Source organism: Rhinolophus ferrumequinum, chromosome 9 (genome assembly GCF_004115265.2).
Source record: "Rhinolophus ferrumequinum isolate MPI-CBG mRhiFer1 chromosome 9, mRhiFer1_v1.p, whole genome shotgun sequence".
In the NCBI taxonomy this organism is placed as follows: domain Eukaryota; kingdom Metazoa; phylum Chordata; class Mammalia; order Chiroptera; family Rhinolophidae; genus Rhinolophus; species Rhinolophus ferrumequinum.
Window position 1 is genome coordinate 22,657,817 of NC_046292.1, and position 25,610 is coordinate 22,683,426.

The following is a 25,610-nucleotide window of genomic DNA, read 5'->3' on the forward strand; positions in this document are numbered from 1 at the left end:
GTTCAACCTTTATCAGAGACGAGTGTTAATGCTCGCACTGATAGATGAGTCTCTCCCTCTTGTCACCCTTTGCATTAGCTCCTGCTTTGTGCACCTAGTTATGTGCATGTGTGACATAAAGCCCTGTGAGGGGCAAAGAGAGAGAGTTTGCCATTTTACAGTTGGGGAAACGGGGGCCAACGGCACTCCGCTTACTGGTAGCATAGCCAGGTCTTTCTCCTGCACGTGCTGGGTCTCTGCTCTGGGCAAGGAGGAAGGGGCCCCTTTTCTGGCGCCCTTGGTCTGGGGGTGAAGAACAGGACCAAGCCCCACTGATTAGAGTCCTCTGCTTCTGGAAACTTCTAGCCTCAGGGGCTGGGCTCCAAAGGGCAGAGCTGTGGGATATTAGGGCTTAGAAAGTCCTTGAAATCAGTGGAGACCTTAAAAGCATCTACCGTTTGCTAAATGCTTCTGTTGTGCCAGGCGCTTTGCCAAGCGTTTTTTGTACATGATCTCATTTTGTTCTCACAACAATCCTGTGAGGTAATTATTATTACCATAATTCTGACAACAATCCTCTGAGGAAGCATTTAACGTATAAGGAAAAGAGGCAGAAGGTTGAGTGGCTTACTGGGAAGTGGCTGCTTGAGTATAGCAATGAGGTCTGTGATTCTATGGCTGCTGTCTTTTCCAAGATCCTGGGAGGGGAGGGCTGAGCTGTGGCTAGGCTGGTGACAAATGCTAACTTTGAGGGCTGGGAAAGGTCACCCCTCCTGGTGGGTGAAATCACGCAGACCTTGGGGTGCATTTTCTGAGAGGTGTCTGCAGGCCGCCCAGCTTTTCATAGAAGTCCAAGGCTGCCCTCTTCTGGTCCGCCATAGCTGGTGGCCATGCTTAGCACACTGCCTTGGCTGACATTGACGGACGGCTTGGCTTCAGCTGGGGCGGGGTGTCCGGATGCTCATCACAGAGGCTCCAGGGTCAAGGGCACAGGCCATGCCTTGCACGGGGCTCTGGTCCACTCACCTTCCCAAGGACCTTAGGTCATCTCTCCTGCCCCAATCCCTTGCTCTGTCTTGCTATCTCTTCCATGCTTCCATCTTAAAAAGCCTTCCCCGGACACCACATCACCCCTCACCCCATCCCTTGCTCCTTCATGGCCAAACTGAGTTGTCTACACTCGTGTGTCTGCACTCACTTGTCACTTTCCCTTATGCCATTGTTTCCCCACCTCCACTCACTACTACAAGCATCTCCATGATCTAGTGAGTACTTCAGTTTAAACCTTCATTTTGATTTATTCAAATGACATGTGTATTCACACACACACACACACACAGAGGACATCAGCTTTATGTCTACAGAAATAATCGCTATTATGAGTTTGAGTCTGGTGGGTGTATATAATAGTATTTACAAAATACGTACAATTATGATCCATAGAAAATATATAAAATAGTTCATGATTTTGTAATAAAATATAGAAGGTCATATGTTATGTACTGTTTGGCAATAGCTTTCAAGCAGCTTTTGGAGGTCTGTCCATGTTGATGCATTTAGACTTGGTTGGGGACACTCCTTGGTCCTCTTATTATTATCTGGCCTTTGTACAGTATTCAACTTTTTTTTTTTTTTTTTTGGTGGTAAGAGCACTTAACATGCGACCTATCCCCTTTACAAATTTTTAAGTGTACAATACAATATTGTTAACTGTAGGCAATATGTTGTATGGCAGATCTCTAGAACTTACTCTTCTTGCAGAACTGAAACTTGACACTCATTGAATAGCAACCCCCCATTTAATGACATAGCCTTTTTTTTTTTGAATAGCAAATAGTTTATTAGAAAGTACATGGTCTCAGTGGCGATAACAAATTCACTTGAGCAGGAGACAATAATCAAATCAAAAGAATAAATGTTTGCTAATCATCAGAAAATCTGTGACCATTAGGGCTATCATGTAGAAATCCAAAATCACTCAGAGGCCAAATCTTAAAGAAGATACGTCCTCTTATTAGTCCATATGGAATAGGTCCATAGTACCTGGAATCCGTAGAATTCTGTAGAGTATCACCTTCTAACCAAACATGACCCGTTGGCACATAACTACGGCTTTTAAAGAAATCTGATGGACTATTGATGAGGATTTTGTCTTCTCCCAACCCAATTACTCTTTTACAAATATTTGATTTTGGATCGCTTGGGCTTTTTGCAATCACAATGTCACCTCTTTGGATACCATAAAAATGTTGACTAAGGTTTTCAGCAAAGACAACATCTGAATTTTGAATTGTTACCAACGTATTCAAAAGCACAATGAGCTATACAGCCATACTGAATAGTATAGCCAACAAGTCGAAAGGTTTTTCTCAGAACACCACGAAGCATAGTTCTATGTAGACTCTGCCACCATTGGCCATACGTCTGTTCTACAATACGTTCAATTTTTAGGGTAGTTGCAGGGCTTCCAGAAAAAAACATCTAAAGCATGTCTCAAAGCATATATGAGTAATCCACGGTTTCGGGATTCCTCCAGCCCCAAAGAACCCGGGAAGATTCTCATGACATAGCCTTTTAAAAACTACTCAACAATAACAGATGCTCCGACTTTAAAGACTTCAGAAGTGTACCAGATGAAAGTGAATGCTGCCTGTGCCTGCCCCACCCTCACTGGGTGCCTCTGACAGTTGCGACACCTCCCTCCACACCTCCTTCCACACCTCCTTCCAGACAGACCCAAGTTGTAGGACTGGCTTTGCTTTGACAGGAATGACATCATAATCTCTGTATTGTTCTGCCTTTTCTGGAGACGTGATCTGTCTTCTCACATCTCTACAGGTCCTAGTGCCAGCTTTTCCTCATACTCCACCACTCTCTAAATGGGAGAATTCCTCTGGATTCTGTCTCAGGCTCCCTTCTCTTATAAACGCTCCCTCTGCTTAGGGAATCTCCTTCATCTCCTTCCGTGGCTTTAAATGCCATCAATATGCCACCACCTCCCATGTTTTGATCTCCAGCCCAGACCTATATAACCAGCTGCTGACTTAATAATAAAACAGGATGCCTGGAACCCAGTGTGTTCAAATGCACTCATGATCTTCCCTTCGAGAAGGGTCCCTTGGTTTGCTGGGCATGGAGTCCCTCCGCAGACACCCTCACCCTACATCCCCACGCTTGCCAGCCCTGCCTCCATAACACATCTCCCCCTCATTTCTAGCGCAGCCTCTGTCATCTCTCCCAGGATGGTTGTCACCAGTCTCCCCACAATTCTCAGGCCATTTTTACATGGTAGCCAGAGTGATCTGCATTTAGACCTTGCATTTAAAATGCAAATCTGACCGTGTCATTTCCATTCTTGAAACCCTACAAACTGTTTCCCATTACTTGCAGGATAAAATATGAATCCACCTCAGCCTTCTTGGTTTCCCCATTGGCTCTGGCCAGCTCCCTCCCACCTCATCTACTCCACTGCACGCTCCTGTCCAGGCTATTCCACCGGGCTTTGTACCTGGATCAGGCTGAGCAACTTCTAGCCTCACAACCTCTGCACAGGGGCTTCTTCTACCAGAAACGTTCCTTCCATCTTGGCTTGGCCAAGGCCTCTTGTGGGGCTCAGCTTAAATTTTTGACTTTCCGGAAGGCTCTCCTTCAGTCCTACACCCACGTCTCCCCATCCCACATTCTCTTTAGTATACTGTACCTTTTCTTCATGGCTCTGCTCCATTTGTAATTCCATCATTATTCAGTGTTCATTAGTTCCTACCTGTCTTCCTTACCTGCCTGAAAGTGCCACAGGGTCAGAGACCCTATCTGCTTTACTCACCACTTGTTTTCATTAGCACCTACCATACAGCCTGGCAACTCAGTGGATGCTCCAGAAATACATGTCAACTCAGGATCGAAGTTGAATTCTCCATCATAGTAAGTACTATGGCTGAGAGCTGGTGTGCTCAAGTCTGACAGTCCTGGGTTAGAATTCCAGCTGTGTCACTTGTAAACTGTGTTACTTTGGACTTAACCTCTCTAAGCCTCTGTTTCCTATCTCATAAGATTATTATGAGGATTAAATAAGAATGTATACAAAATATTTAATACAGTGACTGGCATATAGTAATCATAACAATGGTTATTTTTTCCTTTTTTTAAAAATTATTTTTAAATTATAGTTGACATACAATATTATATTAGTTTCAGGTGTACAACATAGTGATTAGACATTTATATACCTTACAAAGTAATTACCATGATAAATCTAGTAACCATCTTTCACCACACAAAATTATTCTGATATTCTTGACTATTCCCTATGCTGTACTTTACGTCCCTGTGACTAATTATTTTGTAACTGGTAGTTTGTACTTCTTAATCCTTCACCTTTTTTTTTTTTTTTTGAGTTCCAGTGGGCTTTTATTGAGATAAATTAACAAAATAAAAAAAAAATTCAAGATTTTATCAACCATTTTTTCTGAACTCCCTTCACCTTTTTCACTCAGCCCCCAACCTCTTTCCCCTCTGACAACCATCAATTTGTTCTCTGTATTTATGAGTTTATTTCTGTTTTGTTTGCTCATTTATTTTGTTCTTTAGAGTCCACACATAAGTGAAATGATATGGTATTTGTTTTTCTGTCAGACTTATTTCACATAATACTCTTAGGTCCATCCATTTTATCGCAAATGGCAAGATTTCATTCTTTTTTATGGCTAAATAATGTTCCGTATATTACATCTTCTTTATCCATTCATGTATCAATGAATACCTAGGCTGCTTCCGTATTTTGGATATTGTAAATAATGCTGCAATGATTATAGGGGTGCATACATCTTTTTGAATTAGTGTTTTCGATTTCTTTGGATAAATACCCACAAGTGAGATTGCTAGGTCATATGGTAGTTCTATCTTTAATTTTTTGAGGAATCTGCATACCATTTTCCATAGTGGCTGCACCAGTTTACAACTTCACCAGCAGTGTATGAGGCTTCCTTTTTTCCACATTCTCACCAACACTTATTATTTCTTCTGTTTTTGATAATAGCCCTTCTGACAGGTGTCACTGTGCTTTTGATTTGCGTTTCCCTGATGATTAAATGGTCATTATTTAAATATTTATAATCAAACCTAAACCACAGGTCCCCAAAGTGCTAGCATTGCTTCTTCCTCTCACGTCATGTGATGATGCAGGGAGCGAAAACACTTTTCATATACACATGGATTCAGGGTCTTTGGAAGCAAGCTTTGGTGGCAGGAATAACAGCTCTGGAGTTAGGCCTTTGTGTCCCACTCTGCTACTTACTGGCTGTGTCCCCACAGGCTGGTGGACCTCTCTGAACTCAATTTTGTCCTCTGTAGAATGTGGCCAATAAATATCTCATAGGATAGTTATCAGCATCATCTGAGATAATGCACATAAATACTTCATGCTGAAAAGCTGCTAAATTAATGCACATAAATACTTCATGCTGAAAAGCTGCTAAATTAGAATAGGGTCTTATTACAAACTCAGGATGGCTAAACAATAGTCCTATGTCTCCTAGCGTGGCTTCCTTTCAACTTCCTTCCCTTAATCGTGGCAAGTCAGACCCGAGTTTGAAAGTTGGTTTGGCCACCTATTTGCTACATAGCCTTTCTAAGCATCAGTTTCTTTCTCTCTCGAATGGAGCTAATACCCACATGATGGGGTTATCGGAAGGAGTGGATAAAAGTTAATCTAAAGTAAGGGTTGGTAAGCTGTGGATGGTGGGCCAAATCCAGCCCACTGCTGATTCTGTAAAGTTTTATTACATCACAGCCACGCTCATTCACTTATGCATTGTCTGCTGCAGCTGTTTTGGTGCTACAATGGCAGTGGAGTAGTTATGACATAAACCGTACGGCCTACAAAGCCTAAACTACTCGTATTTACTCTCTGGCCCCTTGTGGAAAAAGTTTGCCAACACCTGATGTAAAGCATCTCATTCGGTGCCTGCTTGTGGTGGGTGATCAATGACCATGGCTGCTGCCGTCATCGTCATTTGTCTGTATTGAGAATACAGCAATCAGGTGGAGTAGTGTTCTGTAAAGGTGAGGAAGAGGAGGCCCTGTGGGGAGAGGGGCTTGCTGTGTCACCCAGCACAGTGTCGTGCACACAGCAGGCCTGTGTCAAAAATACTTGTAGTTTTGTGAACTTTCTAGTACATCAAGTAATATTCTCTAACCACTTAAATCTGCCAGGAAAATGTGTCAGAAGTCTGGTCAGGGCCACCATGAGTCCATGGAGTGCCTTTGGGTGAATTAACAAATGTACCCCTTCCTTAAGATACTTAATTGTTATACTAACTATACTGATTTTGTTCGAATAAGATGCTTTGCTACCAGGAAGTTGTAATAAATATACAAATCTACCATGTATTCTTTGTGAGTGGGACCCCGTCCCTGCTTAGGATTGTGCAGTGCACCACCTGCACAACTGTACATGGCAGCCCTGCCTATCAAAGAATGGTGAACCGACATGAATCCCGATTTTTGTACATCTGTTGTCTGAAAGTGAGGCCCATTTCTTGTCGACCTCTGCATGCGTAGCTGTGACTTTGCCCCTCATCTATGCTTCCTTGGCCTCTGTGGGCCCAGCAGGCCCTGGTGCTTCCTCACCACCACCTTTGGGACCCCACAGGCAGAGATGGAGTTGGTCCAGCGTATTGGTGTCCCTGCCAGTAAGATCATCTACGCCAACCCCTGTAAGCAAATTGCACAGATCAAGTATGCTGCCAAGCTTGGGGTCCAGCTTCTGAGCTTTGACAACGAGATGGAGCTGGCAAAGGTGGTGAAGAGCCACCCAAGTGCCAAGTAAGCTGAGAGCCACTCATGTGGGGAGGTGGAGAGGGTGGGAGGAGTGGAGTTGGAGCCGAGAACCCTGCCCTAGACCCAGCCACGTCACAGGAGATTGGGGCACGCACCCCTGGACTGGACTCAGGATGCCAGGGAATGGCTAGCACAAAGGCAGAAATAACTGATTACAGCCCAGGCGGAGCAAAGCCCACAGTGTTATGGAGGTCAAAGTCATGGCTGAGAGCGAGGGCGTGTTTAGGAAAGCTTCACGTAGGAGGTGGCATTTGAAGTGGGCCTTGAGTAATGAATAGAATTTGGGGAGGGCACAAACAGTATATCAGAGTAAACTGCAAAAACAAACACATGGAGGTCGGAAATAACTTGGGATCTTTGAGGGAATAAGCAGAAGTTTGGTGTGGCTGGAACATAGCGTGTGCAAGAGGTGAGGGAGATAGTGAATGACACCCGTCACGGGCAGGGACCTGACGCAAATGGACTTTGCAAGAGGTCAGGGCTGGACATTTTGCTCGGGATGAGGCTCTCTGGTCACTTGGCACCCTGAGGATTCCAGGGAGGGGCCTTAGGGTAAAGGGCAGGCCAAATGGTGGGCCACTCTGGTTCATCCAAAGGAGCTTCCATTTTGTCTGTTTTACATGATATTGCATCAATAAGACTGTTTGAAAAATAGTTCCCCACAGACAAGAAAAATTGGAAATGCCTGGTTGGTGTAGGGGAAGTGGAGCTGCCCAGGGGAGAACTGGTGGGGTCCAGGGCCATTTAGGGAATGGATTGGGTAGCACTTGGAGGTTGATTCGTTGGCTGTGCAGGGAGAGGAAGGGGTCAGGGGGCCTGTGGGGTTGGGCGACTCTGAGCCACGTGGTTCACACCCTTCACTCAGAGAAGAAGTGGTTGGGGTGAGGGGAGGGGTCCACCCAGCAGAGGTGCCCTGTTTCCTCAGGATGGTTCTGTGCATTGCCACCAATGACTCCCACTCCCGGAGCCGCCTCTGCCTCAAGTTTGGAGCGTCACTGAAATCCTGCAGACGCCTGCTTCAAAATGCCAAGAAGAGTCACGTCGATGTGGTAGGTGTGAGGTGAGTGCCTGGGGACCCCGCCATCCCCACCCATGTCAGGCCCACTGCCTCTTACCCAGGAATTAATCAATTCTGTATGAGACCTCCCCTGGGGCCTCCAAGGAGGGCCTGTCCTTTGGAAAGAAGGTGTGGAGTGTCTTGCTGCCTCAACCACACAGTCCCCACGTCTTGTCCCAGGAGGTTCCAGGAGGGACCTGGGTTTGCAGGAGTTTTCCCAGCCTGTAGGCCTCACCTTTGCTCTGCCTCTCTCCTTGCAGGAATGTGGAAGAATAGCAATGACCTAACAAGATAGCTTGCGTTTACTCTGTACTTAGGGCATGCCAGGGCCTGTGCTAAACGTTTCATGTACATTATCCCACAGCCTTGTGGGGTTTTATCCCCACTTTACAGGTGGGGAAACTAAAGCCCAGGTAGGTCACACTGCTGACTGAGGGGTACATCCAGATCTGGCTGACTCAGGAGCTGGCCTTCATCCCTGAAGGCCCAGCCCTAGGGCCAGAATGGAGGGATGGCAGGGGCATGAAAGGCCACGGGGCCTTGGATCTAGACTCCTGTCCATTCGTCACTTGCCACATGGCCCCTGGCAACCTATTTAACCTCTTAGGCCCTCAGTCATTACATCTGTCAAATGGGCACCATGTCCAATATGTCTGTCCAACATGCTAAGGTGGTAGCATTTGGGGCCTAGCATGTGAGCCGAGACTCTTCCTTCCTTCCCAGTTTTCACATTGGCAGTGGCTGTCCTGACCCTCAGGCCTATGCTCAGTCCATCGCAGATGCCCGGCTTGTGTTTGAAATGGGCGCCGAGCTGGGCCATAAGATGCACATCCTGGACGTTGGTGGCAGCTTCCCTGGAGTGGAGGAGGCCAAAGTGAGATTCGAAGAGGTAACCCTGGGACCAGCACTGTCTCATTGGACTCTGTGGGGGTGGCGGTGGGGCGGGGAGGGTAAAAATGACAGTAGGTGGGGAGCCAATTGTGAGCGGGTCCCATGTGCCATGTGCTGTGCTGTGCTTTGCCTGGATCTTATTATTAACTTGTGTAACAGTTGAGCACATGAGGCACATAGAAGTTATGTCACTTTCTGAGTCCACCGCACAGCTGGCTGCTGTGCACAGTCAGACACCTAGCTCTGTCTGACTCCAGCCCACACACAGATTTGAGGCTGAACCAGGCCATATTTGCATAAATCATGAAGCTCTTTGAGGGTCTGGATATGCCCTGTTCACCCTCAGGTGAGCTGATGAGACATCAGATGAGAGGACAGGGAAAGGAAAAGCCAACCTTCTGTCCACTACCAGTCCACCTGTCTCCTTCCCATCTGTGAGATGAAATCAAGAAAAATGTGTCATCTCAATCCCTACTGCAACCACTAGGGGTCGCTGCTCCTTAGTTAGAGCCTCCTCCTGGAATATCCACATCTAGGAACTGACCCTAAGAAAATAATCCGCGATGGACACAGAGAATTAGCCTCAAAGATGAGCACTGCAGCTTTGTTCATCACAGAAGTCCAGTGGACTTCTATGGTCCATCTAACACTCAGGGATGGTTAAATTATGGAACATCCTTATGATGAAAACATTTATTGACATGGAAAGGTTATTCACAGTCTCTTGAGTAGAACAGGTTATAAACACACACACACCTATCATGTTTATAATAAAAAACACACAGCCCTATCATGTTTATAATAAAAAATAGTATTTGTATTAAAAACAAAGGAGCTACTCCAAAAAGTCAACAATGATTAGGTTAATTTGGGTGATAGAATTAGAGGTCATTTTGATCTTCTTTTTCCTTTTTGTATTTTCTGAATATTTTTGTTAAAAAATGTGTTATTTAAGAGATTGGTTATTTATGAAAGAAAGATCCGCCCCAGGGCTTCTGGAATCTGAGTACCTCTTCCCACTGTGCAGGCACTGAGAAGGGTGATTTACACAAGCATGAGGGGCTTGACGCAGCTCGGTCTCCCGCCTACCTTTTGGCCAGCTGTCTTCAGTTACCAGCTGGGGACTTAGCAGCTGCCAAGTCCTTCTTCCTGAAATTAAAGAAGTTTTCAAGAAACAATTAGAGCTGTAGCAAGTCTGCAGCATAAACCCCACATTTCAAACATGTAACTGTTCCCCCAACCTCCTCCCATCAGATTGTTTCTGTGATCAACTCCGCCTTGGACCTGTACTTCCCAGAGGGCTGTGGGGTGGACATCCTTGCCAAGCTGGGGCGCTACTACGTGACCTCGGCCTTCACCTTGGCAGTCAGCATCACCGCTAAGAAGGAGGTTCTTCTGGACCAGCCTGGCAGGGAGGGTAAGTGTCAGATGGGCAGAGAGCCCTGTTCTTCCCTGAAGCTAGGAACTGGCTGGCTGAGCCTGGTCTGGTTTTAGGGAGCGGGGGAATCTGGAGAATGGGTCCTTGCTTTAGGGAAACTTGTAATCAAGTCCCCTCACCTCTAAGGCACTTATTTGCCATCTTTTTTTCCTGTGCATGTTCATATTTTATGAAGATTAAGATCAAAATAACCTTAGGGAGAATAGATACTTTATTAACCCCATTGTATAGATGAGGAAATTGAAAGCCAGAGAGAATATAAGTGAACTGCTTAGTAGCTACCGTGTTTCCCCGAAAATAAGACCTAGCTGGTCTTATTATAAGACCTGGTCTTATATTAATTTTTGCTCCAAAAGACGCATTAGAGCTGATTATCCGGCTAGGTCTTCTTTTCGGGGAAACACGGTAGTAAGAGGTAAAGCCTGCATTTGACCCTATGTGTGTCTCCTACATACAGGCTCTTACCCTACTGTGTCTCATACGTAATGAAAACAATTAATGACAACTTAGATTTATCTAAGCCCACTTTACAGATGACAGAGTGTAGGCATTCTGAGAATGTAGGCATGGAGAGGTTGAGTCACTAGCCCAAAATCACACAGCTGATAAGGGGCAGTGCTGGGATTCAAGTTCAGCTTGGGCTGACTCAAGGCGTCTCTGCCCACACTGTCAACCAACATCAGCACTCTTCCCTGCCCTTTTAGAAGGACCAGTCCTCCGGGCAGATCCTTGAGTGACAGATGTCAGGGGGACTCTGGTTTTGGGGTTTTGCCCTGTGCTGCAGGAACCTCAGGCAGGAGAGTCTGAGGTCTGTGTGCTCTTCCCCAGATAGAATCCATACGGAGGGGTGGTGGGCTTCAGGTAGAATGGGGTGTGTGTGTGTGTGTGTGTGTGTGTGTGTGTGTGTGTGTGTGGCATTCCTGGCCTCCTTTATAGATCTGGGGCATTGTTCTGTCTAGTCCCACCAGGAGACCTGGCTTCTCGTTCCAGTTCATGCACTGTCTCAATTGCGTGCCTCTGAGCAAGTTGCTTAACCTCTTGGGGTCTTGAGTTTGGGTGGGCTGCTCTTCTGCCTTTGCTGGGGCATTGAGGGGCTGAGATGCAGGCAGGGTGAGTGTATTGGGCAGGGTTACTCAGCTGCAAGGGTGAGTATTTCCAATGTGGCAGTGAACCTCATGTCACAGGAGGAGGCCGCAGCCAGCCCATAGTTGAGGAAGGGGCAGCCCTTTTGCTTCTGTAACCCATCATCCTTGTGGGACTCACCATTGTGCCAGCTCCCCACTCCCGCCCCCCTCATCTTGCTGCTGGTCCTCCCCCTAACCACCTCCCTCCCTGCAGAGGAGCCCGGTGCTGCCCCCAAGACCATCGTGTACCACCTGGATGAGGGCGTGTATGGATTCTTCAACTCAGTCCTGTTTGACAACACCTGCCCTACCCCCATCCTGCAGAAGGTAAGCCTCTCCCACATGGGCTTGCGTTCAGTTGTGTGGGTGTGTTTATTTCATTATTAGTTATTATTATGATTTCTTTTTTTGTTTATTTTGTATTCTTTTTCTTTTATGTGGGTGTGTTTAAATAAGATTTTTTTTGTGTTGTTATCTAATTTTAAAAATAAAACATATTCATTGTAGAAAATAGATGAAGAAGGTTATTACCCATAATTCCCATAAGTTTGGGGTACTTTTGTTTTGTAACCTGTGTGTTTTCTCTTAATATGGGATGTGGCTTTTTCCATACCCGTAGCTAATCTTTGACAACATGCTTTTTGATGACGGCAGAGTATTTTTACCAATCTAACTCTAGTGGTTGGCCGTTTGGTTTCCTGTTTTTGAGCATTGTGAGTGTATCTTGACATCCATCTCTGATGACTGCTCTGGGGTAAATTCCTAGAAGTAGAAAGAAACAGTTCTCGTTAGTGGTTTTTCTTCATATTAGCAAAAGAACAGGAATAGGCAAAACATTTCCTAGCCTTCGGGATCCAGCCCTGGGCCTCCTGCAGCTTCAATGGACATGTGAAGGGGAAACAAAGTCAGACACACCCTTGTATTTTCACATCTCCAGGCCTTTGTGTGTGCGGTCCCTCTTCTGGAAGGAAACCTAAGTGCCTGATCAGCATCTAGACCATCACCAGCTTTCCATATGTGTGTATGTTTCTTTTCCTTTGCATTCTGTCTAGTTTTTCAAAGCCCTGCTACAAAGCCGTCCTCTTTGTAGCTCTCCTTGCCTATTATCTGCTGCAGGCATAGGGAGCCCCCTCCCTCCTTCAGGTGCCCAGGCCTTGTGTTGTTCAAGGTGGTTATGTCTGCCTGTCGGAGTAAGCCTCCCTGATGTGCTCAGAAATTCAGTTTTCTGCTGTGGTGCACTAGTGTCGCCTGCTTTCTTGTGGGATTCCACATCCTACTGCACCCAGAAAGAAGCAGGCCAATCTAGGCTAACCAAGCCCCAGGTTACACAGCAGGTGGCAGCTGCTTCCCAATTCTTCTCTCCTGCAGTCCCCCTCTTCTGTTACATGCCATCTCACTTCCTATTCGCTTCATCAGCTGGTCAGATGAGCAGGAAGTGGTCCCAGCCTGCTCTCCCTGCCCCACCACTTCTCTGTTTTGATTAATGTCCAGTTGGTGTTCCTGACTTGGGCACCAGGGTATTACTGACGCTCTTTGTGGCTCGTGCTGCTCTTCCTCTGAAAGATACTGGGGATTCTTCCTTTGGGCTATCAGCCATTTCCCAAGTCCTGCAATGTGACCATATCCAGGGTGGGGTCCACAGACTGGCTGTGGAGACAGACATTGTGTAAATGACAGCACACAAAATAAGTTAGCTATAATTGTGCTGGGAGTGTGTCAGAGGGTCCAGCTGGGCTGGGGGTTTCTGCACCTACTTCCCCAAGGAAAGTCCCCTCACTACTTGTTGTGGCAGCTTTGCTCCCCTGCTCTTCACTCCCAGAAATTTTGTTTATGGGCCTCAGATATAGAAAGTTGTATTAAACGTAATCCTTGGTTCAAGGTATACTTCTCGTCATTGGAATATGCTTGCCCTCCCCCCCTTTAAAATTAAACAAATACTTGAGTACCTCAATATACAAAGCATTGTGCTGAGGCCTGCGGGGTAAAACACGTGTGTGAGTGTGTGTGTGTGTGTGTGTGTGTGTGTGTGTGAGATTAGTACATAAACTACAACAATGTCATGAGAAAAGTACAAAAAGGTACAGAACAAATGTTATTGAAACTTCCTCAAAAATATTTTAGTATGTATCACTAAATGATAAGGACTTGAAAAATCACAAACCATCATCAAACTAAAAAACAAACAAGTCTACCATCATCCAGTCAGTGTTTGGATTTCCCCAACTGCCTTATAAATGGTTTTTATAGTTGATTTGCTGAAATCAGGAGCCAAAGAAAGCCCACATATTACATTTGGTTGGTTTGTCTCTCTCTCTCTTAACCAATTGGTTTCCCCAACCGCTTTTTATTTTTTAAATTTATTTGTTTATTTGTTGGTGAAACAGATTTGTTGGTCCTGTAGTTTCCTGCATTCTGGATTTTTCTGTCTGGTGAATTCTTTGGATTTCCCTTCGGTGCTATTGAATATATTTCTTGGAGCCCTGTATTTTTTTGAAACTAGATAGTTAGAGTTAATGATTTCAGTAGATTTCCAATTAGTTTTTGGATAAAAATGCTTCATGGGAGGTCTTGGCTTTGCTTTCTTTTTAGTGTAATAAACATTGTCATTTATCACCTCATCTCTCTGTCTCTTCCCATGCAAAGTCATCACTATTTCAACTCGTGTTTTTTTTTTTATACAGTTTTTTCTTTTTATCTATATCTATGTCTGTGGTAAGAACACTTAATATGAGACCCACCCTCAAAACAGATTTTTAATTTTATAATACGGTATTCCCGTCTGTAGGCACATAGCTGTACAGCAGATCTCTAGAACTTATTCATCTTGCAGAATGGAAATTTTATACCCATTGAGTAGCTTCTCCCCATTTTCCCCTCCCCTCAGCCTCTGGAAACCTCAGTTCTATTCTGTTTCCATGAATTTGACTATTTTAGATACCTCATATAAGTGGTATCATGTAGTATTTGTCCTACTGTGACTAGCTTATTTCAGTTAGCATGATATCCTGAGCATTCATCCACGTTGTTGCATATCCCTTGTTTTACAAGGCTGAATAATATCCCATTGGATGTATACACTACATATTTTTTATCCATTCATCCGTTGATGACATTTAGGTTCTTTCCATGGTTTGGCAATTGTGAATAGTGCTGCAGTGAACATGAGCGAGCAAATATCTTTCAGAGATCCTGCTTTCAATTTTTTGGATATATACCCAGAAGTGGGGATGCTGGATCATATAGTAGTTCTGTTGTAAATTTTTGAGGAACCTCCATATTGTTTTCCAAAGTGGCTATACCATTTTGCATTCTCACCAGGGTCCAATTCTCCACAACACATGTTGTCTTTGGGGGTTTTTTGATAACAGCCTTCCTAACAGGTGTGAAGTGATATCTCATTGTGATTTTGATTTGCATTTCTTTTATAATTAGTGATAGTGAGCATCTTTTCATATACCTGTTGATCATTTGTATGTCTTCTGTCATATCGTTTTATCACATCCAAATGTATTTATAATTTATTTTACTTGTTTTTTACTTTACAAAAATGGTGTTATGGTGTATGCAACCTTTTTGGACTTTTTCAAAAACTTAATATCACAGTCTAAGGTTCATCAATACTGCTGTATATCTCTAAATTCATTCATGTGACTATCTAACACTTTGTCAGTGAATATGCTGCAGCTGATTTGTCCATCTTCTCTCAAGGCATTTGGATAGTTTCTAGGTGTTTGCTACTATGAATACCACCGCTATGAATATTCTTGCTCATGTCTCTGTGACACATGAGTAAGGAGTAGAACCACGGAGTATAGGGCATGCAAATGTTCAGCCTCATGTGATCGTGCCAGACTATTTTCCAAAGTGATTTTACTAATTGACAATCCCACCAGCAATGTGTAAGAGACTGGGTGGGTCTACATTTTCCCAATATTATCACCACCACCGAAAGTAACATATCATTTGTGGGGTTAAAAACAGGTTTCAGTTATGAGTAGCTTTGGCTATGAGTAGCAGGTCCCAAATTACATGACTTGAACAGGATATGGAGGCCTATTTCATTCTCATGTAAATGTCTGGACGCAGGCAATTCAGAGCTCATATAGTGGTTTCATAGTCATGTGCAGGCCTGTAGCTTCCAGTTAGACCTGTTTCTAGGTGTTGTTCTCATCTTGGTTGGTACAAATTAAAGTTCAAGACATTTAGGAAAGAAGAGGTGAAGTCCATGTTCCAGTTGTCTTTTAAGGAAATTTCCTAAAAGTAGCCACATAAAACTTAGGCTTTTGTCCCAGGGCCATAAGTACCTGCAAGGGAAGTTGATCTTTATTCTAGGTCATCATGTGCCCAGTGCAAATGAAGGGTTGGAATTACTGGGATAGGCAACTAGCAGCCTCTGCCACAAATAAGTTTGAGTAAAACACTGGATAGCAACTTGGTGTCCTAAAGTTTGGAATTTTTTGAGAGGAAGGTAATAATATTGATTAATTTTGGACTTGAAGTTAGGCATGCGGGTTAAAATGTGAATGCCTAAAGTCACCACTAAGGTAATAGAAAACAGATAATACAATTTCTAACGTTGAGGGTAATTAAAATAGTTGAGTTTGGATACCAGCATAAAAAAATAGACCAGCAAAACATAGTTGAGAGCAGAGAAAAGAACCACACATATCTGGAAACTTGAGTTTTGACAGGGCTTGTAAAGCAGATCATTGGGGATTGTTTAATATGTGATGCTAGAACACCTGATTATCCATATGCAAAAAATGAAATTGGATCCCTATCTCACACCATACATGAATATAAATTCCAGAAACAATGTAGGAGAATATCTTTTTGATCTCGAAACAGGGAAGCACAGTGAAGAATGTCTTAAAAACTGAAAAGGCAAAGACTGTCTATATTAAAACGAAGAGCTTCTGTTTATCTGTTAGCAAAAGGAAAGAGGCAATCACAAATTGGGACAAAGTATTGAATATATACATACATATGTATAAAATTGATAAGGGATTAGTAGACAATATGTGAAGGATTTTTTCCCCCTTCTTCTGCCTCCCCCTCCACTCCGGTTCAAGCCATTGTTTCTCAGTCTAGTTGTGCTGACTCATGCTGGTATTATGAGCCTTGCGCTCCCCCCTGCGGAAGCAGTCGGTTGCCGGTTGTGCCTTGTTGGTCGGCCGCTCACAGCAGCTCACGGCAGCTTTTGCTGGCTGCCGGCCACTCACGCTGGCCACCAGCCGCTCATGGCAGCACACGGCAGCCCGCGACAGCACAGGGCAGCCCCCCCGGCAGCCCAGCTCTAGGGAGAGCCATTGTTCACAATCTTAGCTGTAGAGGGTGAGGCTCACTGGCCCATGTGGGAATCAAACCAGCGACCTCGGTGTTAGGAGCACGTCATTCCAACCACCTGAGCCACCGGCTGGTCTCTGAAGGATTCTTAAATAAGAAATAGAGACAAAGAAGAACCTTAAGAAAAAAGTAATATGAAATAGTAAACAAAAGAAATATGGGCAGTTCACAGAAAAGGAAAGCCACATACAAAATGAAAAGGTGCTCAACCTTGTTGGTAGTCAAGGAAATGCAAATTAAAATGAAAATGAGATACCATTTTATACTGACTACATTAGAAAAAAGTTTAAAGCATGGCAATATCAAATGTTGGTGAGGCTAAGGAGTAGTAGTTGGATCTGTTAGACACTGCTAGGTGGGAGTTGGTTTATCTACTTTGGGAAACAAGTTGGCGTTAATTAAAGTTAAACATGCATATGCCCCATCTTCCAGCAGGTTCCTAGGTATATATTGTAAAGAAACTGTTTGAGGAGATATATAAGAATGTTCACAGGAGCAATTTTTATAATATAAAACATTGGAAACAACCTTATGTTTGTTGGCAGGGTAGTACATAAATGGGTATAGTGTACGCCGTACAATGACTTATATGCAGCAGATTGCAAATTATGGCTATATGTATCAGGTGGGTGAATTTGGGGGATGTAAATTTCAACAACAAAAAAGCAAGTTGCAGAGATTATAATCCATTTACATAAAGTTCAAAATGTGCAAAACTAAATACTATGTTGTTTAAGGTTAGGTATACTCATAGAAAACAAAGTAAAGCAAGAGAATAATGAAAATGAAATTCAGGGTAATGGTTACCTCTGGAGGGGTTAAGGAAGGGGCCTGTAGTTGGGGTAGACCACGCGGGTTTCAAAGATACTGGAAATTTTATATTTCTTTAGCTGGGTAGTGAGCACACAGATATTCATTTTATTGTCATTCCCTATGTCTTGCACATGATACAAATATACTTTTGTATGATTTAAAATATTTAACAAAAATTTGAGTCTGTCATTATTGCTTATTTATATATCCTTTGATAGGCTCCCATATTTCTTTTATTGCACTGTTTCTAGCATTTAGAAAAATACCTTAGGGTTTTTAATTAGTAGTAGTTGATTTAATCTATTTATTAAATTGGGAAGAATTCTCTGTTTTGCTTACTAAGTTTTTCCATCTAGGAGAGGGTAAAGGTCTTGTATTTTATTTCTCCCATTAAGGTTTTATTATTTTATTTGAATAAGTATTATTGTGGCCCAGTACATCCAAGAATTTAATAACTTAATGCTTTCATTAATATAATGGCTTTAAATAGCAAAAGGGTAATTTTGCATTATTTCCACTGGAAGTTTTAAAATCTTTTTTTCCACTTTTTTTTAAAATTTATACCTTTAATAAGAAGTGAGAGAACTCTAACTTATAACTCAAGGGTGCCTTTTTTTGTTTTACTTTATTGTAGAAGAACCTTTGAAACCTCTTTTTTTCAAGGATTCTTGTTGATACATTTGTATAGTATCCCCCCGGCCCCACTACCATCTTTAAAAGTTAGCTTAACAGTTTTTGATGACTGGAGCTAAGGAAAATAATTCAGAGCAATTGAGATTAATTTTACCCATAAACAAAAAGCTTATAAACAAGAATGTTGTTATATGAACGAGGATATATTTGTCTGTCTCACCTTCCTAGAATGTGAGCTTCTTGAGCTCAGGATCTTTGTTTTTTTTTTTTTTCCTGTTGTTGTTTTTTTATTGGGGAAAGGGAACAGGACTTTATTAGGGAACAGTGGGTACTTCCAGGACTTTCTCCAAGTCAAGTTGTTGTCCTTTCAATCTTAGTTGTGGAGGGCGCAGCTCAGCTCCAGGTCCAGTTGCCGTTGTTAGTTGCAAGGGGCACAGCCCACCATCCCTTGCGGGAGTTGAGGAATTGAACCTACAACCTTGTGGTTGAGAGCCTACTGGCCCATGTGGGAATTGAACTGGCAGCCTTCGGAGTTAGGAGCATGGAGCTCCAACTGCCTGAGCCACCGGGCTGGCCCAGGAACTTTGTTTTGTGTGTGTGTGTTCATTGCTGTATCCCAGCTCCTAGATTGGAACCTGGCACACAGTAGGTGCTCAATAAATATTTGTTGAATGAATGAATGCATTCAACAACTTCAAGTAAATATAGGATAATTCTCATTCTTGATTTTAACAACGTGTGCGTGTTTTTATTAACGAGACTAATGGCTTATTTAACTTTTTGTCAAATATATGACTATTATTTCTGCAAATATATGACTATTATTAAAGAAAAACCTGTGGCTTTTCTTTCTCAATTTTACTTATTCCTGCTGTTGAATAAGGTATTGAAACACCTTTCCTTTTTCCTCTATTGGTCTTCGCCGGCTCCTTTTAGGCTCTTTGGTTAGCTTCTATTCATATCTTCTTTTTCTTTCTTTCTGTCTTGCTCATTCTCTATTTCATCACTCATATATTTCCCATTTATTCGTTTAACTGATATTCAAAAAGCCCCTACTATATGCCAGAATGCTAGCCATGGAGGAGATGAGGGGAAGCAAGACTGTCATGATCTCTGGGCTCATGGAAATTATAGTCTGAGAGGGAAGACAAGCTGAGCGGATACATTTCACAAATACCTAATTATAAATTATGGTCAATGTTATGAAGGCAAAGCTTGGGGGTGCATGGAGTTTTAGAAAAGGCTTCCATGAGGCTGTTTTAGCTGAGATGTAAAGGCAAATTAGGAGTTGGCAGGTTTGGGGCCTCAGGGAATAGCATGGGGAAGGCTGAGGGTGGGGGGAAAGAAAGAGGGTCGACTTGGGGAACTCAGAGTAACAGAATAACTGGAACACAGTGAGTGCAGCAGAAGGAGGGGTGAGGGGCCTCGAGGGGAACGGTCAGGATTCACTCATGTCCCTCTTTCAGTCATGACTCCTCCTCCAATACAGTCCTGGCAGGATCCCCCTAAACTGTGACAAATTGCCTTGGTATCTTGGTTGTCTACAAATGGTCTGTGTTACAGATTTCTTTTCTGGATTTGGAAGTCAATTAAGAAAAAAAATGTAATGTAATGTAATTGGTAGTTGTATCTTTGGGAGGTCACTTACCCTCCCAGAGCCTCAGTTTCCCTGAAATGGGAGTAATTATGTCTACCCCATGGGGTCCTCTGTGACTTCTGCCAGGTCACTCTGTGATTGTCTGTTGGAGGCCTGTCTTCCTTACGAGACTAAGAGCCGGAGGGAGGGTGGGTATAGCTCACCTGTGTACTTCTGGCTCCTATGACTGGGTATGCTATGGAATGAAGGGATTTGGGAGGCCTTTGTGGAAGTGTGCCCCAGGGCTGGGCCCAGGGGACAAGCTGGATTTGAGGAAGGGGGAAGGGCTACAGAGGTGTGGACATACCCAAGGTCTGCAAAGTGTCAGATTAGCTAGTGAAGACTGAACCAGAAAGACAATAATAATGGCAGCGCTGTCTTATGGGGCCTTGCTATGTGCCAGACATTGTTCTAAATGCTTTATATGTACTCATTTAGCCTTTCAGTAATCCTATGAAGTAGGTACTATTATTATTCCTATTTTACAAAGGAGCAAGCGGAGGCACAGAGGGGTTAAGAATCTTGCCCAAGGTCACACAGCTAGCAAGTATTGGCGCCTGGATTTAAGACCAGGCAGGCATTGTGGCTTCCGAGTGTAAGAGGTAATGAAGGCAGAGAAGCGCGAGGGCCTTGAATGCCAGGCTAGGAGGCCCCACCAGTCTTTCTCCTATTGGCTATGGGAACCATGGAAGGCTTATGAGGGCGGGAGTGCAACGGCTGTGGACAGTATGCCCAGGAAAGCTGATTGTGGCCACCGCTCTCTCTTGCAGAAACCATCCATAGAACAGCCCCTGCACAACAGCAGCTTGTGGGGCCCGGCGGTCGATGGCTGTGACTGCATAGCTGAGGGACTCTGGCTGCCGCAACTGCATGTAGGGGACTGGCTGGTCTTTGAGAACATGGGCGCCTACACCGTGGGCATGGGTTCCCTCCTTGGGGGAACCCAGACCTGCCGCGTCACCTATGCCATGTCCCGGGTGGCCTGGTAAGGGGGCCCTGAGGGGAAATGGAGGGGGAGGGAGAGGGAACAACCTGGGCAAAAGCAATGAGGGACACCTGAGATTTGAGACCCTGCTTCTGTGTAATCCAGTTTGACAGGCTGCTGATTTCAAGTGAGGCCTGTGCTTGGCACCTGGCTGTGGCCATGAATGAGACTGAGCTTCCCAAGGAGCTCAGAGCCTGTGAGAGACACAGAGAGGCAGACAGGACTCCCGATAATTCTGTGCTGGCTGGAGGGGGAGGGCTGTGGAAGCTTAGATTCCTCCCTGCGGCCCAGATCCACTTACTTCCCTGAGGAAGGAAGGATGAAGTCAAAGCCTGGTGAATGCTTGGGAGTTAGGCAGCAGGAGGCAGGAGAGGGGTTCCAGGCAGAGGGAACTGGAGCAAGCATGCTGCCTTCGTGAAACTGTGAAACTGCGAGGTTGGTCGTGGCTGGAGGGGGAGCAGGGCTGGATCTGAGAAGGACCTTGGAGGCTGAGTGAAGTGCTTTGAGCAGCGAGCAGGAAGCATGGACTGGCTTGAAGCAAAGGAGTGACGATGTCTGACTTGGATTTGAGGAAGACCACTCCTGCCACTGTGTGGATTAAGGGAAGACAAGGGCATCACGCTGGCCCTGCTTGCCTCGCCAGGCCAGCTTAGGGATCCAGGAGGCAAGAGGGTGTGCGAGACGGGAGGAAAGTTAGAGTTTGTTGAACGCTTCTGTCAAGGCCTTATGATTATTTCCGCTCACCCGTGCAAAACTCAGTGTTATTACAAATAGGTCACTTGCTTGAGCTCACACAGCTGGTCAGAGGTGAAGAGCCCCCCTTTGGGAGATGGCTGTGGAGGCCAGGTTAGGAGGGGCTTTTATGCTGGGCCTTCAGGAGTGAGGGCAGCCTGTGTCTGAGGGGCACGCTGGGTGCTTGAGGGCCTGATGGGGCTCAGTAGGAAATTCACACAACGTTGTTGTTTCTGCCCCCTGCAGGGGTGTGGGGTAGGCTAATGTAGCCATTTTGACATCAGGGATATTCTGACAAGGCCTAAAAAACAAAGTAAAAAAACTAGTCACCATGCAAGCTTCCTTATCCCATCCTGGCTCTATCAGCAGCAGACAGAGGCGATTCGATTGCAGACAATTAGCTTCAATCATTAAGAGGAACAAAACATTCTGATGTATTTAAATGGCCATGTCAAGAAATTCCCTGTATCACAGGGGCCTCGTCAAAATATCCTTCTTTAGAGACTGGCTCTGTGCCCAGTCCTGGGGGTACAAGAGCATCTAAAATGGTGGTGAGCCAACGAGGGGAGGGGTGGAATCACATGATGGGTAAGGAGAATCAGCCAGGCACAGAAGGGCCAGGCAAGCTGACAGCAGGGTGCATGGGCAGAGAGGTGTGGAGGCTTGAAAGAGTCCAGTTCATTCAAAGAACTGCATGTAGCTCTGTCTGGCTGGAGTGGCATCTGGGAAGGACCAGATCAGGAAGGACCTAGGAGGCGCACATTGGACTTGATCTTGAGGACAGTAGGGAGCCATTGGAGGGTTTTAAGAAATTGGACCAACCCCTTTTGAAAGATAAGGAGACAGCGGCTCAGGCCGAGGGTGGTTGGCCTGGAGAAACTCCCACCTGGAAGGGAACTGCCTGACTGGGTTCTGTGTAAGGATCCTAACTACTGATTTGTTGTTGAATTGTACACATTGGTAAAGAGGGATGCACTCCTGCAGGTGGGGGACTGGAATGGGCTAGAAGTACAAAGGAGGGCAGGGAGGATGAGGTGCAAGAGAGAGGGCTGTGGAGAAGCAGATCCCGGCAGAAGTAAAGGACAAGCTGGCATGCCCCCTACCCCAGGCCTCTTGACACTGAACCCAACGCTCTTTCTCCGTCCTCCCACCCAGTGTCTACAGAGTAAGTGCCTACTCTGGGCTGTCCTGCTGCTGGGGCACCAGGCACTGAGTAACTCAGATACAGTCCCTGCCCTGCTATAGCTAAAGAATGTCAGGGAAGCAGATATTGAACCCTTATTGTTATCAAGGAGAAGTACATTGTGCCTTCAGACTCAGTGAAGGCTTCCCTGAGATCTGTCACTGAAGCCGAGACCTGAAGGCTAAGGAGGGATTAGGAAGGGCTGATGATGCAGGCAGAGGCACAGGCCCGGGGTGGGACGTGTGAGCCTGAAAGATGGCCACTGTGGATGGCACCCAGCCGGTGAGGATGGATATGGTGGGGGAGGCCAGCCGGGGCCAGCTCTCCAGGGGCCTGGGAGCAGAGGGAAGCTGCTGGCAACTCAAGAGCAGAGATTTGCCGCTTGGAAGGAGGACCCTGGGCCAGAAATGCCTAGAGGAGGCAGGAGCAGATCAGGGAGACTGCATTTCCGGCTAGAGACGGTGGTGGCAGCGGGAATGGAGAGAAGCAGGTACCTGTGAGGCTGTTAGGAGCTGGGCTCGGCAGGGATCGGCTGGGTGTGGGGACAAGATTCCCAGCTTGTGGCGATCAGGTGATGGAGCCGTGTATCAACATGGGTAGGTAGGAGGAGAAACAGTTTGTGGGGTTTTTTGAGTGGGGCAGGAGATGATTCTTTTTAATCCCAAACCTTGTTTATGAAGAATGTGGGAATGAGAGAGTTGGGTTTGAATCCTAGTTCTACCACCTTGGGCAGGTCACCTCTCTCTGAATCTCAATTTCCTCATCAGTAAAATGGGGATGATAATGATGCCCTTACAGGGTTTGGGGGTGGATACAATTAGATAATGTAAGTACAGTGCCTGGCACAATGTCGGGCACATAGTAAGTGCTCAATAAATGCGGGTTTCTTTCCTTGTTGTGGAGGTGAAGTATGAGGGAAGGGGAAGATGGGTCAGCAGGCCTTGTCCTGCCCCTTCCCTCAGCTGGGCTCTGGGGCTCAGGTGAGAACTCTCTGCCCAATGGGGCCTGGTCTTCTGGTGGAGGCGCATCAGGAGTCCCCAGCCTGTGGGCTCCACAGTGGTGACTCTAGTGCCCCTCTCTCACCTGCAGGGAAGCACTGCGAGAGAAGCTGCTGCCTGCAGAACCAGACGAGGATGCTGAGGGCGTGTGCAAGCCTCTGTCCTGCGGCTGGGAGATCACAGACACTCTGTGCGTGGGCCCTGTCTTCACCCCAGCGAGCATCATGTGAGCGGGCCCATGGCTCCCACCCCACCCCCGGGGAGAACCCCAGTGGGGCCTCAGAGATGCCTCTGGGAGAGGTGGGGGAGGCGGCAAGCAGGGTACCCTCTGGCCAGGACTCCGGTGCTCGCCCTGCTGCTCCCACCCACCGTGCTCCACCTGTAGTGTTTCTGCCCTGTAAATAGGACCAATTTTACACTCGCTGTAGTTCAAGTATGCAACATAAATCCTGTCCCTTCCAGCTGTGTCCGCCTCCTTTGCAACGCAAAGTGCCTGGTCAGCCAGGTGTGGGGCTGTTCTTGGCGTCTCCTGTGGTCTCCTTCACACCTCTGTAAATATGAAGCAAATAAATACTTAGGTTGTTTTTTTTTTTTTAATAGTCCAGTAGGATCCAGCAGTTCAATTCACAAAGTAGCCTGGGCTAAGCTGGGGAGACTTCCCGCTCCACACAGAGGACCCCACGGCCTCTGCCTCAGTACTGACCTGGCTGCGGTGTGGGTGTCTGCCCCTGGCACCAGCTTCTTTGACTCATCTCTCTCCTCTCCACAGGCCTCCATTCTTGGCATTGTGAGGAAGGGTGAGCTGTCGGGTTGCGGTGGGGTCCGAGTTGCCTCCCTTCAGCCCTGGAACTGTATACAGCTCATGACTGAGAGATACCTCTGTGTGAACCTAACACGCAGCCTAAGGCCTGATCCAAAGTGGGGGCAATTGAATATTTGACACAGCTTTGGAAATTCATACCCAAGATAAAGAGCAAAGAGATGGGTGTCGTGGAGGTTTTGAGGAAATGCTGCACCCTCACTCCTTGCAGGTCTACAAGGCAATGAGTAGTGTCGAATATGTGGTGGTTGGTTTTGCTTGTTGAGGCAGTAACTGTTATAACAGGGTTGGCCATAGAGTATTGCCATGTCCAGTGCAAGGGCCCTGATGTTGCTGTCTCCTCACACTAGGAGCTCTGGTCACAACAGAGGCTCCTTCATACTGCTAAGGTCCCAGGCTATGCACCTACTTAGCAAAAGAGTTCAGATTTTCTAATTCCCCAGCTGCTCTGGGTGACCCAAAAGGTTTTTCTTCTGTAATTAAAAAAATTTAGATATAATTCATATACCTTAAAACTCACCCTTTCGAAGTATAGTATTTATTCGATGGGTGTTAGTATATTCATAGTTTGTACAACCATCACCACTGTCTAATTCTACAACATGTTCATCACCTCACGAAGAAACCTTGTACCCATCAACAATCACTCCCCATTTCCCTGGCAACCACTAATCTACTTTCCATCTCTATGGATTTGCCTATTCTGGATATTTCATTTTAATTAAAAAAATATTTTTATTAAAATATAGCTAACATACAATATTATATTAGTTTCAAGTATATACAATGAAACTATTTATATACCTAAAGGAGTGATCACCATGATAAGTGCAGCAACCATCTGACACTGTACCACGCTATCACAATATTATTGACTGTATTCCCCATGCTGTACATTACATCCCCATGACTTACTAGTTTTATACCTGGAAATTTAGACCACTCACTGCCCTACACCTTTCCCCTCCCTTTTTAACTTTCCAATTACAGTTGACATTCAATATTATTTTATGTTAATTTCAGGGGTACAACATAGTGGTTAGACATTTATATAATTTAAGAAGTGATCCCCCTGACTAGTCTAGTACCCACCTGGCACTATACATAGTTATTACCATGTTATTGACTATATTCCTTA

At 45.2% G+C, this 25,610-nt stretch overlaps 1 protein-coding gene and 1 pseudogene across 5 annotated transcripts in view; one reads left to right on the forward strand and one right to left on the reverse strand.

Annotated features, from left to right (window-relative positions):
* The window catches only part of AZIN2 (antizyme inhibitor 2), a 29,617-nt gene extending 4,393 nt beyond the window's left edge, over positions 1-25,224 (forward strand). For 3 of the 5 annotated variants that reach the window (XM_033115534.1, XM_033115535.1, XM_033115533.1), the window contains 7 exons: positions 6,629-6,801; positions 7,742-7,876; positions 8,597-8,762; positions 10,019-10,181; positions 11,541-11,653; positions 20,525-20,739; positions 23,744-25,223. In XM_033115534.1, coding sequence (XP_032971425.1) covers positions 6,629-6,801; positions 7,742-7,876; positions 8,597-8,762; positions 10,019-10,181; positions 11,541-11,653; positions 20,525-20,739; positions 23,744-23,882 — 1,104 coding nt within the window. In that variant the 3' untranslated portion in view covers positions 23,883-25,223. Of the gene's footprint in view, positions 1-3,818; positions 3,901-6,628; positions 6,802-7,741; positions 7,877-8,596; positions 8,763-10,018; positions 10,182-11,540; positions 11,654-12,263; positions 12,389-20,524; positions 20,740-23,743 lie in introns of those variants that run through there. The other 2 variants (XM_033115536.1, XM_033115537.1) reach the window with 2 other exon arrangements.
* On the reverse strand, positions 1,836-3,797 carry LOC117027612 (mitochondrial inner membrane protease subunit 1-like; annotated as a pseudogene).
* Positions 25,225-25,610: the final 386 nt, after the last annotated feature.